The sequence below is a fragment of the Colossoma macropomum genome, unplaced genomic scaffold (genome assembly GCF_904425465.1).
Source record: "Colossoma macropomum unplaced genomic scaffold, Colossoma_macropomum, whole genome shotgun sequence".
Taxonomy (NCBI): domain Eukaryota; kingdom Metazoa; phylum Chordata; class Actinopteri; order Characiformes; family Serrasalmidae; genus Colossoma; species Colossoma macropomum.
In genome coordinates this window covers 91,665-112,779 of record NW_023496050.1, presented here as the reverse complement: position 1 = coordinate 112,779, position 21,115 = coordinate 91,665, and the positions used below count along the sequence as shown (strand labels likewise).

The 21,115-nt window shown below is 36.9% G+C and overlaps 1 protein-coding gene across 1 annotated transcript; it reads left to right on the top strand.

Annotated features, from left to right (window-relative positions):
* Window positions 1-9,006: 9,006 nt before the first annotated feature.
* On the top strand, window positions 9,007-17,785 carry LOC118804554. The gene is made up of 4 exons (XM_036565053.1): window positions 9,007-9,114; window positions 13,150-13,258; window positions 14,612-14,727; window positions 14,827-17,785. Exons 3-4 carry the CDS (start codon window positions 14,633-14,635, stop codon window positions 15,701-15,703), a joined length of 972 nt encoding a protein of 323 aa, XP_036420946.1. The 5' UTR covers window positions 9,007-9,114; window positions 13,150-13,258; window positions 14,612-14,632; the 3' UTR covers window positions 15,704-17,785.
* The last annotated feature ends 3,330 nt before the right edge of the window (window positions 17,786-21,115 follow it).

The window sequence follows — 21,115 nt, the reverse complement described above, 5'->3', positions numbered from 1 at the left end:
TGTTCAGTTGTTGTGAGGCAGTTATATGTGTTGTGTATATAGTGTATTTTAGGCTTCGAACGTGTCTCAGCCAATCAGATTTTAGGACTGGAACTATCAGTTTCATAAAATAACTTTTTATCAGAGCCATGTAGAGACATTTATACAATACCTTTTTTTTTCATCCATTAACAGATTTATAGTTCTACACATACTCATATGCATACTACACTAAACTAAACATTTGCTCACTTTTATAGGAAATACAGAAGTACAGAAGAGAGCTGTTATTTATGTAGGTGAATGCATATACAATTTACACACACACACGCTAAGCCGCTTATACTTCTGGGTCGCGGGGGAAGCTGGAGCATATACAATTTACTCAATTTAAAATAGAAAACATGTTAAAAAAAAGAAGAGGTCAGTGGGTTTTCTGCATTTAAATAGTGCGAGCTGTTCAATGGTATTTTGGTTTGTCTTTACGGTAAACAGAAACTAAAAGCAGAATTGATACATCAGAGATAAACAATAACAGAAACAATAACAGACTTAAGTGTGTGATCTAGAAGTGCAGTTAGCACCATATTACTCGGAGTGCATATTTACTTGTTAGCCTTATAGTTTTAGTGTAAAACTAAACAAGGAAACTTCAGACACTAAATTTGTCTTGGCTGATTGACTGAGGGGGCTTTCATGTGCACACTCATCCCACGTCAAACAGAGCACTGGAAACACTTTTGATATTCGTGGTTTTCAGCCAGACTTCACACTTCCTACATATTTAGCAACATGCCCACTCACACGGTGCGTGCAAGACTGAATGTAGCAGATGCGTCTCTTAGTTATTAAGAAAACTGAGGTGAGCAGAGAACAGGAAGTGGCTTTTATAGCTCTTTCTCCCCCTCTCTCTCTCTCTCTCTATCTCTCTCACACACACACGCACACATGTTTGATTGAAATGTAAACACAAACATTTCAGTAATATTTAATAGTTACTCACATCTGTATGTTTTACTGTTACAGTCACAGACAGTTCTGTATTAGACTCACACTAGAGGGCTGGACAGTTTATATGTTATCATTACTGTCATACATTCTGTAATTATCCTCTTTTCTGAGTGTATGATGGGTGGTCCATAGTTGTAGACCTTCTAGAACAACTGCAGGGATCATAAAGACAGGTTTAGACCAATTATGCATAAAGCCAGTAATAATAACAACAACCAGTGCGTCATAGCTGCATAAACTGCATAGTAACAAGCAACTGATTGGACAGCAGCCCATTGTGACATCATCCTATGTTCTTAATTTTATTGACCATTGTTTGATTTTTCAAGTTCAATTTATATAATGTCACAAACCCAAGGACGTTTAAATATCAAATATTGCAATATATATGATATATTGTCGCTGTCATGACAAAACTTTGTATCTCCATTTTTTGTCATTTTTCATATTTTGACATAAATTTAAATTACCAACTGTCATTTACATTGTGTCAAGATTTCATGATGAATGGGCCAATAGAAATGGTCCAAAATCACTTGGAATAACTCCTTACATTAAATACACCTTAAATCTACATTACCTTGCTTTAAAAATAAGAACATTTTTCTTTCTCTTGTAAAATGACCTTTTTAGAGGTATGAGATATGTTGTGTGTTGTATGTTAAGGAATCATATATTCTTGCAAGAAACTCATTAATAGAAGGTTTAGATACTATTACATCAACTAGATTTGATGATTTTACTTGTAAGTAATTATATCTAGAGAAATTTCTAGATAGATCTTTTTTTTTCTAGATGAAATTATTCAAAAGATTTGGAAAACCAACAAAAAACACAAAAAGCCATCTAAAAATAAGTAATCTTATTATGTCTTATATCTTAGTAATCTTAGAAATTTCTTTTCATAATGAGAAATATTATACACTATATCTAAGAGGATTTCGCTTTCCGAGGTATCATTTTCTGCTGTGTTCTATGTCTGTTCTAGCTTCTTCTCAAATCAAGTATCAAGATGATATTTCTGTCATACTGCCCACCTTTATCACACACATTGTTGCTTTAGTAACACCGCAGTCGTCTCTTGTCCACTACATGTTTTCCAGTTAAAGGTTTTATGTCTCATAGTTGCTGAGTGCGTGTGTGTGTGTCTATGTATGTGTTATAATGTGTGGGTGTTAAGCTCACTGTCTGCATTGTGGTTTTTCTGGGTAAATGGTAGTCTCACACACACACACACACACACACACACATATACACACACACACACACACACACCACACACACAGAGACCTTCACATACAGAGTTAATGCAGATGAAAAAAAGCCCTAGTAAACTTTAAGAGAAGTGGCACACACACACACACACACACACACACACACACACACACACACAGTGTGGTCATGCAGAAGTGTTTCACATGCATCAGCAGAGACACAGTGTGTAATTGATGGCTGATTATGATTTGGTGGTTACAGCTCAAAACGTCTTTAAATTCAATACACATTACACATTATCAAGACGTTTGTCATCTGTAGATTGCTTGTTTATTTATAAGGCACATTTAAAATCATCAAAACACTGTACACCAAACTGTGTGTGTGTGTGTGTGTGTGTGTGTTTGTATATGTTATTCTGATCTGTGCTCTCAGTGTGTGTTGTAGAGAATAAATGAACAGCAGTGTTTTTTTTTTGAACAGCTTTTTTTTTTGACAGAGAGCGCCTCCTTGTGTTTGAACATGTGAATGTTTTACAAATTGGATTCTTTGGATTAAATTTTTACTGAAACCAAAATTATGATTTGCTGAAAGTAAATGGTTGAAACATGAGAAAATTGTGTAACTTTGTTCATTTAAAGACTAAGATTAAAACCAGGTAAAATACAAGCAAGAGGATATCTGAGTGGCCCAATGAGATTTGACCCTGTCAGTGATGATCAGGAGAATGGAAAATGGGAGGAAAATCTTCACATTCCAAAACGTTTAATTCCAAAGCACATTGTAATATTATATATAAATTATAACAAAAACCCTATTTAACCAAAAACCCACATTGTCTTTCTCTAATTTAATGCACTTTGGAACCAAACTCTTCACTTGTTTGCTATATCGCTTAAGGTTTTCTTGTGCAGAATAAGTTTGGCTTGGTACACCATCACATTTATTTGCAGATAGGTTAGAATATATATATATATATATATATATATATATATATATATATATATTGTTGCTGTAGCAAAGAATTTAAAAAGAATTTAAGTCTTTAAATAGGAATTGTGAAAACATACAAATTCAACCTGTAGTGATTCTAATTAGATACACTTACGCAATCGTTATCATTAATTTTTCTTTAGCCAAATGAGAATCTAAACATATTGTGTATTTTATTACACACACCAATCTTGTTAGTCCACCTTGTAGATTTTCAGTTAAATAGTATATATATATATATATATATATATATATATACACCACAGTATAGACACTGAGTACCACATTATAAAGCACAGTAAACACTGAACAAATGTAAATTATTTGCTGTGAAATGCAGAACTTATCAACGAAAGTATTACCAAGTTGGCTGTGAAATAACACAAACATTTAAATAGTACTGTAGCTTTGCAGAAAGAAAATCTTTAAATGGAGTTAATCATTTTCAGGTGTTCACTAATCAGTCTCAGTGAGGACTGAACATCCCTTCTGTGCCATATTCCACAATTTTAGTGGAAACCACAGCGAACAAAAAGCCTTCTCATCTATCTGGAGCACTGGAGCTGCCTTGTTCTGTTTTCTGCCAAGACAAATATGAGCTTTAATGCTTCACAAAGTGAATGACCATTCATACATTTTTAGGATATGCCCATCCACCTTTTGATTTGTAAATAGCTTGTAGTGTGGCTTGTAGTAATTGTAAATTATCTTACTATAAATACATATTAGCTTGATAAGATATATAGATGGATAAATAAGATATATAGATGGATAAATAAGATATATATATATATATATATATATATATATATATATATATATATATATATATATATATGGGCAGATAAACAGTATACTGTCACAAAACCTTGTATCTCCATTTTTGTCATTTTTAACTCCAACTGCTCTTTGCATTGTGTTAAAATTTCAGGATGACTGAATATATATACACACACACACACGTGTATATATATATATGTATATATATATATATATATATATATATATATATATATATATATATATATATATATATTAATCAGTTTCTCTCTGTTTCAAGAACTCATTGAGTTTGGGCATAATCACCACCTCTACCTCTGATTTTGAGGACCTCAGTTCATTTAAGGTGTTCTGGATATGATTAAGTGATTCTCTCATCTTACAAGCGAATTTTCCTGCTTCTGATTCCAGTTCATTCTCTTGCACTGTTGCTTGATTTCTCAGTTTATCAAAGTCAGTAAGTGTTTTGTAATCCTCTGACTTAAAAGCACCAACTAAAAACTTAAATGCAGTGGTGAGACCATTGATGAGGAAAATAAATGGATTTAAAATAAAACTAAAGATAAAATGCAGAGCATTAATAAATGTGCTGTTTGTTGCTGTAGCTAAAGTTCGTTTTCCTTGATCTAACACTCGCTGTAGGTCCTCTGACTTACATAGCTCAGCAAGCTCTGATATAGCATCTCCATGCTTTTTCAGTTCTTCTAACTCACACTGTAACCAAGAATAGTGTTCATCATTTTGATACTGCAGTATTTTCTCAACATTGTTACAGATGTTGTTTAAGGGACTGGTGACTATACCAACTGTTGTGTTGAATTTCTTCAGATCTTTTTTAATTTCCTCTAGTCGTTTCTTTACTTCTTGTTTGTTTAAGTTGCCTCTGTCTCTTGTTTCTCCAACAGCAACAGCTCCAGCCCTCTCTGCAGTCACTAGCGTGGAGCTGAAAGCACCATCAGTAGAGGGACCCAGTAAGACATGTGCTGCTCTAAATACAGTTGTTCTCCATGCTCTGCTTCCTTTAGCTTTTGTTATGATGTCATCCAAATAGACCTCTGTGTTCTCAAACAGCCGGTTGATGATTTGTTCAAGTTCAGGCTGATGATCTTCGTAAAGTCCTATTAACTTTGTGCTGCTTTCCAGGAGATCATCTAGAAGTTCTCTATCAATAACAAACAAAAATGTGAATGTAAAATAACTATGATTAACAAAAGATTTAGCTTCAAATGTGTTCAAAAAGTGAATAAATCAATAGTTACACTAACCTCTCCTCAGCAGAGAAGTCAGGACGTCCTGCCATGCTGTCATCACTGTCAGTGCTGTCCTGTTCGGCCTGAGCTCCCTTGGTTGCCATGACACATTCTGTCTTCTAGCTTCAGAATGAAGCTCTCAAGTTGGTTTCTTTAGACCAAACTCTAACCTGTACTCTTACTCCTCCTGTGAACTGATGCACTCAGGACAAATTAAGTTAGAAAGTGATTTGGAATCAGCAGGAAATGCAAGCCTTTTTACTAGACATAAAGGCCATACCTGCAAGTAATTTTGAAAGGAAAATACTTGTGTTTTATTTCCACCAATCACTGACTGCCATTTCCTTTCAGGATGGGCAATAGTACTAATTTTCTTTAATGTCATGACTAAAAGCACAATACAGGTTTGTGGCCCCTCCCTCTTCCAGGAGTTCCTTGTGAGCTCCTTGTACATATGTACTCCTCTGTTTGCTCCTTTCATGGTCTTGCATTGCATTTGTTATATGGATGGATGTTTGTGGGCTTTGTTTTTGTTCATCCCAGTAGTTTGCTAGTTTGTTTATGCCCTCATCTTTATGTTAACCTTCTGTTTTGTTTTAAAATTGAGCATTCTGCACTCATCATATCTGCCCACTCCCTGAGGATATTACTCTAGACTGCATATTACAGACAGAAAGCTGCAGTGATTACTCCAGTAAAAATTACTTTGGGAGAGCATAAACAGAATTAATTCTGTTTCAGCCAAATGAGCTCTCTAGCTTAAATATCTGCATCAAAATTATTATATGCTCAGTGTAAAGTAGTCGCAAGTGTAGAATGTATAAAATATTGCAAATTTATTTAAGACCACAAGATATAACAGCGAATATTGTCATGTCACTCCCCCTCTGGGGAGACTGACTAGGACTTTTGCAGGCTCTGCCCACTGTCCTACTCTTCTACACACCTGCAACTCCTGTTGATCTCATTAAGACTGCTACATCTACCCCTTTGTTTCCACACTGTGTTTGCAAAGTTTGTTCAGAACCTGAGTTCTGAGCCTGTTTCTTTGCCTTGATTTTTCCTGGTTTTTGACCCCTGCTACTCTCTTTGTTTTTTTCTGAGCATGGATCTGCATCATCCCCTGTCTGCCTGTGTGTTGACCCCTGCTAGCTGTAACAATGAGTATCAAAATCCCTCTAATAAAGTCACCCCGTACTTGTAATCTGCCTCAGCCCCTACATTACAAATACCAGCACAACTGAAACTGAAAGTTATTTTATTTACATGACACAGATCCAAAAAAAAATAAATGAATGTATATGGGAGGATATGGACTTCTCTTACTGTTAACTTTAGGAGGCCTAGTTTTAACACTGCATTACAACTAACCCCACTGTGTAAAGGCTGTACTTTTAGCCTGGCTAAAGCCCAGCTCTCACTGTGAGTTATTGACATTCTTCAAAATGGTGCTACATTACAGCCACCAAGATGTGGCTTTGTTTATGGCAAGGGTGCCCAATGCTGGTCATAGAGATCTACCACACTGCGTTCTGCTCCAGCCTTAATCTACCACACTTGATCCACATAATGATGGCCTTCAGGGGCATCAGAATATTAGCGCGAGGTGAATTGGATCTGAACTCTCTGGGACCAGGGTTGGACATGCCTGTTTTATGATCTGAAAACAGTCTTAAAGCAAATCTTGAAAAATATCTGTCCGATAGCTGTCAACATTCACAGTGGTTGCTATGGACATACAAGATGATCAAATCCCCCATGTTAATTTGTGCCCTACTCTTCCCTAAGTATGCATATGTACAGCTGCATGATAAATTGTATTTTTACTATTAGCACCATATGTGTTTCCACAAGTTAAACACTGTTAAGGACTATGGTGACCAAACAAATTAAATTACCCCACACACGGAGGGCCAAAGTAGCAGTGTGTGCTCGTCTTGCTATCCTTGTGAGGACTACATGGGTTAGGTTTAGGCGAAGTGTTACTTGGCTACAGTAATACAAAAATCAATAGAAATCAATCAGATATTACATATCACAGATTTGACACACGTCACATTAGGTTCACTGCCGTTTAGTGGACTGAAACCGCTCCAAACGATGGATCTGGCTTTCATTTTTGTATCTATAGCTCTGCATTCAATCCACCTCGCTGTATGATTTTGTTATCAGTGTTTTTATGTAAGAACCCAGGAAAACGTTATCGATTTGCCCATCCCGAAGAAATCAGGCCTGTACACACAGTGGGCTTTGGGAGCATGAGTTTGCAAAATTCCGGCTAATCTTATCCTGGCTCATCCTGTTACCCTCTTGCTCCTTTCTGAGTCTAATGTAGCTACAGCTGTTAATCATCTGTATCCGAATCAATCGGTCAAGGAAATTTTGCCGAATGTGAATCAAAAGACTTTCTGCCATTTTTAAGTGACCACAAAACAGACCTGCTCACAATACTCAGACGCACAAAGGAAAAATGTTACTCACTGTAGCACTGTGGTGCGTAGCACTCACGGACAGAGTTTATTGATAGCGGTTTGTGAAAGTATTCCCGAGCCCATTTAGTGATGTACATCACAGGAGCGGTTAATGCAGTGCTGTCGGAGGGGTCGAAGGGGTTGCATTGTCCTTCCGGCACAGAGATTTCTCCAGAGTCTTTTGATGAGTTTATACACTATACGTGCTGCAGGCATCAGTTTCAAGCTGATACGATAAAACATTAACTATTTTGTCTTTGTACTGTTTTTGTTCAAATCCAGTCAAAGAGTTTGTACTTAGTCTAATGTTATTAGATATTATAAAATGTTTCGTTATAAAATTCCAAAATTCTACATTGTTATGTAGTGAATTTAACTCATCATTAATATTTATTCTCTCCAAATGTACATACACCAGCCCACGTTCTGGCCCAGCAGAAAACAAAGACAACAGAGAATTTTATTCTCTCGTTCCTCGTAAAGAAATTCAATACCCATACGTCCTCAAGAGAGCTCCACCAATCAGAGACGTCGCTGTTACCATGGCTATTTAAACGGTGTGGTTTGACGCCAGAAAATCACGAAACACAGCCAAAGAACTCACATCTTCTCTCTTCACACAGCGGCGTCTGTCAGCGAGCAGCAGCAGCAGCTGTTTCACTGTCAGATGTGACGTGTTTATTAAGGGATACAGGGGAGAAGAGAGTTCGAAGGGCTGCAAATTAGTCCAACATTATTATAAATATTTATAAAACATGTATTTAAACATATAAAACACTGTAGAGACAGGATGACTGACAGATTGGGAAGTCTATGAAAAACGTAAATGCCATTGGGTGGAATGCATTTTTAAAGGCATTCTGCCACAAAAAGAGGCGAGAATATGTAGCTGTAAGGAGAGGCGCTGTTTCCCTTAAACGTTTGAATTTTTACGTCTTTCTAGCTTGGTGTTCACTTTGATAATGCAATTTCAAAAACATTATTAGAGAGCGCAAATGCATAGTTAAAGTACATTTTAATTATCATTTGGACACCATTATTGCTTAATCATATAAGGTATGAATATGCAGTTCTGGAAATACAGTTCAATTTAAATAAAGCTGAAGTGTTTAAAAATTGTGTTAAAAACATGTTAACAGTAGTATACCAAGTCTGGAGCGTATATCTGGAGCGTATGACTTTGTATAAATCACAACCGTTCAATCCCACTGACGTGACCTCGCTCTTATTGGGCGACGGAGATGCCAATCATGTTGCGTGATTATCAGGAATGGCGCGAACAGAGAGATTTGCGTGACACCTTTTATCCGCCAGCCTGATTCACAGCGACGCTGAGCTGTAAAACGAAACTGAAAGAAAAGTCCGCCTTCTCAGAATACGAGGAAGACAAAGCATGGCTCTCTGCGCTCACTCAGGTACGTTTACATTTAAAACTCTTTTCCATTATATTAGGAAATGGGAGCTATAATCAAATCAGCCTGTGTAGTTTTAGAATACAGTGTCTCTTTCGTGAGTGTTGCCACCTACGATCTGCAGTCCAGTTGCAACAAAATGGTGGAAATATTGCACCTTTATTTCACAGATAATACTGTTGGTTCTATTTAGAATGACACGACGGACGTGTACATGCTTTTTAATGTAGTGAAAATTCAGTTCGATTTTATTTGCACGTTTACAGACGTACTAACAGTAATAGCGGTGGCATGTACAGACTTCGAGGGCAGGGCCTGAGGTGTTTCAAAAGGGCCTTTTGTGGCTGCACTTCTGGATCAGTTCACATCAGGATATTGTGATATTGTGGTGTTCTGTATGCAGGTCTGATTTCAGTAATACAAATATAGTGTAACGTTATATTCAAGTCCATTTTTCTTGTTGTAGGAATCATGAACAGACCTATTCCCAATAAATTCCCTATTTAATAAACCTGGTCACAGTGTAAAATATTTAAACACTTTATTCAACCAATTATCAAATTTAGCTCATCAGTAAGATGTATTATTTTTATTAGTGTTATTATATGTAGTATTATCCAGAAATATAAAACAATAAACACTATACGTATCATCTACATCTGTTTTTTGCAGCCAGGTTGTAAAAGGTGCTGAGAGCTTGAATGTAAATATCAAAACATTCTCAATAATCTTAACGATATGTGACTTGATGATCACTAATCAAAGTCAGATTTGAAAAAAATATATAGCAAATCATATATATATATATATATACATTGCTGCTGTCGGAACAAAACCTTGTATCTCCAAAATGGTAACTTTACAGGAGAAGGAAAAAACATACATTACTTTCAGTGTAAGTCAATGGAACCAGACTTTTTTCCAAGTAATTTTTAGCCATTTATTTTAGTCCATTCTTCATGAAACACACCATATAGGCCAACATCCAGCCACACAACCCCTGCTGATGGTGACCGCACCACACATACTTACCACCCCACAGCAGAGTGCCCATGAACACAAGCAAAATATATAAACATAATCTAAACTAACAACACAGACATTGTGCGCCTACCACGAGCCTCCTTGTGTGGCCACCCACATGGTCCTCAGAAGTCAAGATCCTCAGAGCCAGCAGACAAGAAAATGAACAAGACAAAGAGTGTATATATACACAGCTTTACTTCATAGATTACTGTCACTTCTGGCTCAGAAATTGTTGCATGAAGTTTCTTGGACTCAGGAACGTGGCTTTCACTTAGCTAAAGAGGAGGAGAAGCATTCAGCCCCGAGAACACCATCCTCATGGTAAAGCATGGTGGTGGGAATATAATGCTATGGGGGGGAGGGCAGGCAGCCTTGCCAAAGTAAACAGCATCATGAGAAAACAGACCTCATTTGGAAGAGGAAGAGATCAAGCAGTTTGCAGAAAAAACTTTGCTTTGGGCAGCAAGACAATGATCCAAAACATACAGCCAAAGTGGTCAAGAAATGGTTAACAGAAAACAATATCAGTATTTTTGGAGTGACTCAGCCAGTATCCAGACCTGAATCAAAAGAGGGGTGGTCCAAAATCCCAGTGGAGACATGCAAAAAGCTTGTTAACAATTATAAGAACCATTATTGGTGTGATAGCACATAAGGGCTCTGCTATTGATAACTGAAAAAGGTTAAGAGTAAATTTGAACATGACATTTTTGTAGAAATGTAAAAACAAACATGGAAGTAGTTAATCAGAGTTTTTCAGTTATATCTCTAGCACAATGTCTTACCATCTTTTGTCATTTGTTTATGTAATTTCCAGCCAGAAGAAACCTATTGATCAAATAAAAATTCACTATAAATCAATGAGCATGATTAATTTTAGGCTTAACTGTATGTAGCAAACTACTTCATCAGTTCTATTATGTAACTGTTATAACTTAATTACTTTATTACTTTTATCATTTTGTAAATAAATGTAAATACAAACTGAATGCTATGATTTGCAAATCTCATATACCCATATTTTATTCACAATAGAACATAGAAAAAATATCAGGTGTTAAAAGTGCGACAATTTACTTTATCATAAAAAAACATTAACTTATTTAGAACCTGATGGCAGCAACGCATCTGAAAAAGGTTGGGACGGGGTAACAAAAGGCTGGAAAAGTAGGTACTAATAAAAAAACAGCTGGAGGAGCAATTTGCAACTAACTGACTGGGTATGAAAATAGCATTTTAGAGAGGCAGAGTCGCTCAGAAGCAAAGATGGGCAGAGGTTCACCAATCAGCAAAAAACTGCATCTAAAAATTGTCGAACAACTTCAGAAAAATGTTCCTCAATGTAAAATTGTGAAGACTTTGGATATCCCACCATCTACAGTACATAATATTTTCAAAAGATTCAGAGAATCTGGAGAAATCCCTGTACGCAGGCGACAAGGCCAACAGTCAATATTGGAAGCTCATGATCTTCAGGCCCTCAGGCATCACTGCATTAAAAACAGGTATGATTCTGTACTGGAAATCACTGCATGGGCTCAGGAACACTTCCAGAAATCACTGTCTGTGAACACAGTTCACCATTCAATCCACAAATGCAACGCGATCCAGAAATGCTGCTGCCTTCTCTGGGCCAATGCTTATTTAAAATGGACTAAGGCAAAATGGAACACTGTTCTGTGGTCAGATGAATCAAAATCTGAAAATCTTTTTGGAAACCATGGATGCTGTGTCCAGTGGACTCAAGAGGACAGGGACCATCTGGCTTGTTATTGGTGCACAGTTTAAAAGCCTGCATCTCTGATGGTGTGGGGTTGCATTAGTGCATATGGCATGGGCAGCTTACATATCTGGAAAGGCTCCCATCCAGACAATGTCTCTTTCAGGGAAGGCCTTGCATATTTTTGTAAGACAATGCTAAACCACATACTGCATCCATCACAACAGGTCCGGCAAAGAAGACCCAGGACTATTGAGCAGCTAGACTCCTACATCAAAATGGCACAACATTCCTCTCCCCAAACTCCAACAATTGGTCTCCTCACTTCCCAGATGTTAACAGACTGTTGTTAAAAGAAGAGGGGATGCTACACAATGGTAGACACGGCCCTGCCCCAACGTTTTTAAGATCAGTTGCTGCCATCAAGTTCTAAATAATTAATGTTTTTCATGAAATGGTAAAATGTCTCACTTTCAACATCTGATATGTGTTCTTTGTTCTATTGTGATTAAAATACGGGTCCCTGAGGTTTGCAAATCATTGCATTCTGTTTTTATTTATATTTGTTTACATTTTACACAGTGTCCCAACTTGAACTGGGGTTGTATTTATCATTTATTTAACTGAAAATTAGGGAAAATTGCATTTTTCAAAAAAAAATCTGCAGGGATATTTTACCTGTTTCTTGTAAACACCTCCAGAGTTCAGTCTTAGTTGCATTTTCTGCTTCTCATGTCCAGGAGGCTTAATCCAAAACACATTGATTGATGTTGAGGTCTGGACTCCATTATTCAGACAACACCAGCAGTGTCTTTGTTAAGTACGTCTTGATCTCAGAAATGTGCTTGGGGTTGTTATCTCACTGTAGAATAAATTTCTTCCCAATCAAAAATCTCTGTCTTCACTGGCTGTTGGTGAAATCCATTCAGAGTCATTACCTACTATAAGTTTAAAAAAGGAAATGTTTGATATACTGTAGGCTAGGCTAGCCTCAGTATGCTAATTTGTTTGTAAAGAAAACTTTTTCATTTTTGTAGAAGCCTGAGAGTGCCATACATAAACTCTGAGTGATTTCTCTGGATGAAGCCTCTGTTTAGAATAGGGTAGCCCATGAATAAATCAGACTGGTTTGTCACATTCTAGTGTGTTTTTTGTGTTTTTAAAACGTGGATAGTTGTCTGTTTATTTTACATTTTCTTGTTTTCACATTTTCTTTTATTACCATTAAAGCCTAAATTAAAAATAAAACAATAACAAAACAACTAATTGTTTATTCATTGTGTCTTATATAGGTCAACTGATGCATAAAACAGATGAAGAGGCATATTGTGTCGTCCCTGAGCTCAGTGTGGCCACCAGCTCATTTGCAGTATCCTGTGAGCCCTGCAGCTATATGTAGTGGTGAGTTTAATGTCGCTTTAATGTTACTAAAGTTAGTGGTGTTGTTAACTAAAAGTGTGCAGCTGCTTGTGTCCTGCAATGTCATTACATCACAAACTTAAAAAACAGAGGCTACTGTCACACTGGGGAGACCCAGTGAAGATGACATGAAAGTTAAATCAAACAGCTGATGTGCGAAGACAGCAATCTTAAAAACCTAAACCTAAGCATATTACCAAGGCAGGCATGAAATATGTTTATGGTCTATTTATGTCTTACCTGTGATGATTTGATGCACAAAAGTTGCACTTAATGTTTGCTTTGACATTTTCTTAAACACCATGCCAGCTTGTTTTCAGCTTTGGACGGGAAGAAAATGATATACTTTAAGGTGCAGATATACTTTTAAACGTCACCAGTTAATCTTCAAATTTAAATTCGAGCTTCAGGGGAGCTTCAAATTGAAATACTAGTGCACAGATAATGAACTGAATGCTTGAAGCAAATGTGATGAACTCTCTAGAGCAGTCTGTTGTGTCAGCCAATACTTAATTAGATAATATTGTGGCCAGAATCAGTCGTGCTAATCGCCTAAGGCTGGCATTTGGCTTTTAATTAGAATTTCCGTTCCACCTCAAAAAGTCCTGCAGTTGCACGCTACTGTACGTTCAGGCGTCTGAACGTAACATCATTTAAGGTGGAATGGGAAATTAAGCTAACTTCAGCTTCATGTAATCTCTATCCACAGTACGAGTCTCAGTTACATTTAGCTAAGGGGGGCTGTATTACTTGAGAGGGGGGCTGCTGGTTTAACCTCTAAATTACCACAGATATACACTTGGATGTAATGGAGTGTGAGTTTGTGCTTATGTAGCTACATGAGCTTATTCATTAGCTCAAAACAGATCGATAAACAGATTGAACAGATTGATTAAAAAACAAAGTAACAAGCCTGTTTTGAAAATGTTTTGAGTAAAAAAATACAGATTTTCTTTTGAAAAGTAGTGAGTAAAAGTAAAAGCTATTAAAAGACAGAAATATTACTAATTACTAATATTAATAAAAAACTGCTTAAGTAATCTGGGCTTGGGACTTGAACTGGGCTTGCATGAAGCGACCTGAACATCTCTGCTGAGTAATGACTTTGAGCCTAACTTTGCTTATGTATCTACACACAGGTTGTGAAGTTAACACTTTCCTCATTCATCCAAGGACTTATCTAATAAGGGGTAGGGTTGAGTAGTGTAGTGTAGTGTAACTTCAGTAGTGTATTTAGTTTATCCTGCCATAATCACTCTCAGATTGGGGCTACAGCAGCAATATTAATAATGAAAATCACTTAAAGTTTGGTCATTTTTGTACCTTTTTTAATAGATCTTCCAGCCAAACTAGATTATGGCTGCAAAGGCAACTCAGAGAGCAGAGGAGGACAGCACTGACAGTGATGACAGCAACAGTGGAGGACGTCCAAGCTTCTCAGCTGAGGAGAGGTTAGTGTGATTATTAACTTATTCACTGAACTCAATCTGAGGCTGAACTGTTTGTTTGTGATAATTCCATGCATATTTTTGTGTGTGTGTTCATGACAGACCAATTCTAGATAAAGTCCTGAGGAACGGCAACGAGTTTATAAGATCTTATGAAGAACATCAGCCTGAACTCCAACAACTCATCAACCAGCTGTTTATGCACACCGAGGAGGTTTTAGGTTATTACAACAAAGTAATAGAAGCACAAAGAAGACTAAGAGGAGCTCAGTACGGAGCAGGATTTGGATTAAGTCTTGGAATTGGAGCTTTTGCTGTAGGTGTCTCACTGTTTTCTGACGCTGATGATTTTTCATTGCCTGTGGCAGGAATGGGAGCTTTGGCAACTGTTGTTGCTGGAATAGCAAGCTACAAAACCAAACAAAGTACAAAAAAAATGAAGAACATATTAGAGAATTTCAAAAACGTTTCAAAACATTTCAATACAACAGCTGAAGACATCACCAGCTGCCAGAAGAAATTTGGTAACCTTGCTGAGAAGATGCTACAGTTAATAAACAAGTTTCCTTTGCAAAAACATGAGAAAGAAGATGTCAGAGAGCATATAGATGCTTTATTAGAGCTTGTTAAAGTTTTTAGGCCAGAGGATGTGCTGAGATTGTTAAAAGAAAAAAGTACTTTGGATTGGAGAAAAAACATTCAGCAGTTTGTTTCTCCTGTACCTTTTATAAGTGAAGGTAGCAAGACAAAACAAGCCTCCAAGACAAAACCAGTCTCCAAGACAAAACCAGCCTCCAAGACAAAACGAGGCTCCAAGACAAAAAGAGGCTCCATGCAACTGCAATCCGAAGCAGAACAGCTTGATTGGAAGATGGGAGAAATGACAAATCATTTGCAGAGAATCTTAAAAGAAACTATGACTTCAAATTTGGAGATAGAAAGGGTGATGCAAAAGCTTAATGAGCACATTAAACAGTAGACAGAAACACACAGAGGAGCCGCAATTGTTTAACACCTCAGTGGACCTAAATCTGTTTTCTTTTTAAATAGGTTAATCTTGTTCAGGTGGGAACACAATATACATGTACAAAGTATGTGCTAACTTGCCAATGTCCACTAAATGGTTGATGTATTTTGACAATATTGTCCACTCTAAATGTAATCTGGGCAGTAATCTTGGGTATTGCACACATAAGAAGTTTCTTCACCAATCACAAGGCTGATATTGTCCCGAATACTCAACTTTAACAAATCTGTGTTAGCAAAGGGTTTCCTTTTCTCAGTTCAAGTCAGTGAAAATTACCACGGGAAGTACCAACTAGCAAAAAACTGAGCTATCAATAACAGTGATTCATTTAAAACGGCCACGCCAGCATTCCCTGGGTGCACATCCTGCAGTAAAGTGAATAAGAAGTTTACCTTCTTTATCATGTTGTCTGAATCAACTTAATCCTAATAGAAATATAGAAGTGGATGATGATGGAAATCCTGTGGAATTTGATAAAAACCGTGAGCCATTCAAGGTAATTTTCTATTGCATGTGTATATTTAGATACTGGCTAATTTGGTTAACATGTATTTTGGTAGGCCTTTTCAGTGTCAGTGTGCAAAAACAGTACTGTAGTGTTTAATGTCTTTTGGCTGTATTGGCCAATAACTTTAGGTGCTGTAATCCTAATACACACAGGAGTCCAGTTTGGGCTGTTACTGCAAAGACTGCAGTACAGGCAAACTTTGAGGATAAACCTTGAGACTTGATAGCAATGCATTTCTCTCTGCTTCACTCGTGCTGATGTGATCAGTTCTGTTTCAGTGGCCTAGCAGGCTGAGAGTGGTAGACTGAGGGCTGTCAATCATGTGCGCTCATCAGAATATTAGGACCACAGCCAGACAGTTCTCACATCTGTTAAGCATTTTTTAAAGCCAGGTTTTATCATATTTCTAAATCTGGTGTGATCCACTGCACTAATCTAACTAAGTCTGTGTTTGAGTCTGTTGAAGTTACATGTCTGTGTTTTTTTTTCTGCAGCATTACAGCATGTTTGATTTGTTCAAAATAGCATCACATTCTTGAAAGAGGTTTCCTTGTCTACTCATTTTCATGATTTTTTTTGTGACCATTATCTACATTTTTGTGATGTTTTTATAATGAACTTGCAGAGAAAGAATGATGCTGGTCTTTTCTTTTGAGAGGTTTTTTTTTAATTGCTGTGTTCTTCTGTTCTGTTTGAGTTGGGGGGACTAAATTCAGTATATTTGATGTCAGATCTATTTATCAGTCAGAGTTAGCAATATGTATATGTCAGCTACTCACATTGCTATCCCTCATGTAAAGTGACTGCTCTCCCGCTGCTCCAGCCAGCCAAAACTCCCAGCAAGTGTGTTATTGAAACTTTTTAAATTTGTAAATGGTGCTTCTTATAAAGGTTTATTACACCATTGTTTGTATCATAGCTAGATGTTGCTTCCTACTTGGGTTAGCCACTTACTGCTGACTCTTACTGTAAAAGATCGACTTAATTTATGAAAGCATGATAGACAGTGGTCCACCTTAACTGTAGGAATGAAATGATGCATGAACTACCCCCCTTACATTAAGGCTCACAGTGTTTCCCACAATTGCGCTTTACAGGTGTAACACAGTAAGGCATGTGGGAAATTTCTTCTCAGTGTCTGTAAATATGATTGTGCTGACTCATAACAGGAGCTTGTGCGAGCTCAGTTTCAGGAGCACGGTCAAGCAATTAGCTATAGGTGACAGATAAGCTAAGTACTGCTGTGCATTCAGATCTCAGACACAATATTTCACTGTGTGAATGCCTACCTGTCATAAGACAACAGCCTGAGCTACCAGGCTAAAGGACCAAGGGAAACCTAACTAGTGTGTTGAATTGGCAATGACTAAATTAGGACAAAAAATGGGTAAATATTATTGCCAGCAATGTTCCTAATGCTACACTGATGTGTGTTAATGCATGATGTTGTAAATTGCTGTTGTCAGAACAAAACCTTGTATCTCCACAATTCCAACTTCAGAGGAGAAGGAAAAACTTGCTTTATTTTTAATGTAAGGCACTGAAACCAGAATGTTTGTCATTTTTGGCCATTTTTCTGGTCCATTCGTCATGAAATTTACACACAGTGTAAAGGGTAACAGGTACTTTCAAATCATGTCAAAAACTGAAAAATTACAAAAATGGAGATACAAGGTTTTGTTCCCACAACAGTGAAATGTTGTTGGTAATTGCTGTGAAGAGTTTTGTTAGAGGGAATAAAATGCTGATTAAAGAACTAACAGTTGGAGAGTCATTAATAAATGATCTGCCATACAAGTTTTTATGAGAATAGAAGAAACCAAAACCACAAAATAAGTCATAGTCTGAAAGGGAATGTGACTGATCTCAATGCTAACTAATGACGGCAGAGCAAGTGAAAGTGGTTTGATTTAAAATCTGAGGCTGAAACATTTTGTGTGTAAGCTCAAGTACACTTAAGACAGTTGTAATAAAATTAATAATTGATTTTTAAAGTGAAAGACATCCTTGAAGACAAGGTCGTCACTCTGGTGCTGTTGGGTAAAAGCAGATTTTAAATGCAGCGATGGAAAAGGCAGTATTGGACAACAGAGGAACTTTTCTTATTTTAGTCATAAACAAACAGGGAACTGATAGGAATTTTAGTCCCCTTGAAAGTTTTATTAATGAGCCCATTCATGCATTTTATTTACCTTAACAGAACCTGTCACAATATTAAAACATGTCAAATAATAACCCTGTTTTATTATTTCTCCATATTTCCAATTCCTACCTTCTCCATGCTGTCATCTATATCATGCAGCTGTTAATATGAATATACTTACACTCCAGAAAAAAAGTCACTGGGGTGGCACTGTCAAAGGTCTTTAGTTAGGGATCAAAACTGCACCATGTTCACTTGCAAAAGATCTTTTTTAAGATACATTGTTGCACCTTAAAACCATTGTATCTCTGAAGGTAAATTAACATTGTTTAGACTTTGATGGACGTAAAATGTACCTCACAGTGTATGACTGCATATTTCTGACAGTGTATGACTGCATATCAATAAACTCTATGTAACTGTCCGAAAGTGTTTGTTGCTTCTCAGATTGTTGCATCCTGACAGTTGAAGCTGGTTTTGACTGTTATAGGCCATAAACATTGTTCAAAGGCAATAAAATCTCCACAAACAAATGTGTCCAGCTGGGGATCATTATCCAGCTGTGGATCATGAAATTCATTGGTAGCATAATAGAGATATACTACTTTTAATCCTTTATGAGAACTTTATGCAAAATGTTGTACTATTGATTTTTTAGACAGCTCCGTCACATCATTTCCATTTAATAAATGCAGTTACACTTTATAAAATTGTGGAAAATGACTGTATTATACAATTTCAACACTTTCTTTCGAAATGCAGCTTGAGAAGCACGTTGAGGAACATCAGTTTTACTACATTATAAAGTACAACATGTAAAGATATACAGGTAAATACGGTGTACTATATTTTTCAGTCAATAAATAAAAATATATTAATAAATAACAGGGTACAATAAATATACAGTTTATATGTCTATTATTTAGTTGGTACGTCATCAATATTTAGACAGTATTGTTAACATGGTATCTGATTCATTGTCCTGTCTGAATATGTGATTGTTCTCTAGATGAGTCTTTTGTCCAGATTTGAGGACGTCATTATGACATTCAGGTGTCAAATCAAACTGTGGAGTATCCAGTGGTGGAGGAACAAAACAAACCCATCACTGGAGTAAAAGTAGAAATACACTGATATGATATTACAGTTTAAAGGTAAATGTTTATCATCCTAAAGTCCATTTAAAGAAGGAAGTTTTAAGGTTGCCTACTTTAACTGAAAATTCACTGAGATCAAAAGTTAAAGTAAATACATAAGTTACAGAATTGATTCTGCATTTAAACACTGCAGTTACCAAAATCCATGACCTTCCACTTTTTTTGCCCCAAAACGTCCAATCACATGAAAATACACCTACAAAAATAGAAGGATTAAAGATGACTGCTTACTTTCACAGTGTAGAGAAACGAATGTCAGTTTCCTGTACATTATGCATTATAACATAACTGACACTGTGCACCTTTAAAAAAGAATCTGATCCTGAAAAAAATGGAGGTAAAACAGTTTAATAACATAAAGCTCAAACAGAACGTGTCCTTGTTCTGCTATTAGCTGATGGTTGTATAATGAGTTGTGGTTGTCTGTCGCCCCCTATTGGAGATTTCTGAGATTGCGTGCTAACCTGAACATGCAGATCAAACTTTTTCCAAACCCTCACTAAAGTTAAATTAAGAAACTGTCTGAGAGGAAGAATCTGACCTCAGTTTCTTATCTAGGCCCATGATTAGCTTAGACTGAGTATCTATTATAAATCTATCTAAGAGATGAAGACTAAAAACTGTAGGAGAAAGTTAACATCTACATTGTTTACTTTTCTCCTACAAGGGTGCAGAACATCTCTTCTGAATACATTTTCTCTGGAGAAGCTGCCAAATTAGCCAAGCATGATTCCTGAAGCAGAATGATGAACTGAATAAGCTGAAAATCTACTACGATTTACTGCTAGTAGTATTAATTACAGACTAAACACATAAAGGTAATATAATTCTAGGATAAAAGATAAAGATCATAGTTCTTTGTATTGAGATTTATTTAAAAGAAAAAGTTTCTGGTGTTCAGTGCAGAGGCAGTGTAGTGTGGGATGATGGTCAGGAAGCTTGTTGAGTTTCTTGTGCTTCTTGCCAGATTCAGCTCTAACACAGTGCAGCCAGCAGAGGAGCCTGTAAAACAGAATGGAAGAGAACACAGTGTTAAAGGAAAGAAACTGAACAGCATTTCTTCACATTTACAATTTCACTTTGCAGACAGATCTAAAAACACTGTCACAGGAAATCTGTGCTTCTCTCAGTTTTCACTTCAGTGAGCACAAATGTTTAAATGCACTAAATAAACCTTCATTTGTAAACTCACTTCCTCTAGCACTTCCTCCTTCTGCCTGTTTTCCTTCCCTGATCCTTCCTGTCCTTCCTCTTCTCAGCTTTCTGCTCAGCTTCATCAAAGTCCTCAAGCTCTTTTCTGAGGTTGATCTTAAAGATGGGCATCTGAGAGGCAAAGAGAGAAATTTCAGTACGACTGCTGAAGTTATTCCTCACTGAATTTAAACACTGAGACTTCACAGCCCCCCTGCATACCTGTTCAGGAACAGAGAGAGGGGCTTCTGCTGAGACCCTTCGGCTGGTAGCTCTCCTGAGAGCAGGTGCACCTGAACGTTTCAGAGCAGCAGTAGAGACGGTGGTCTTGTTGATGGCGGCCCAAACCCTTTCCTTTGGCTCCA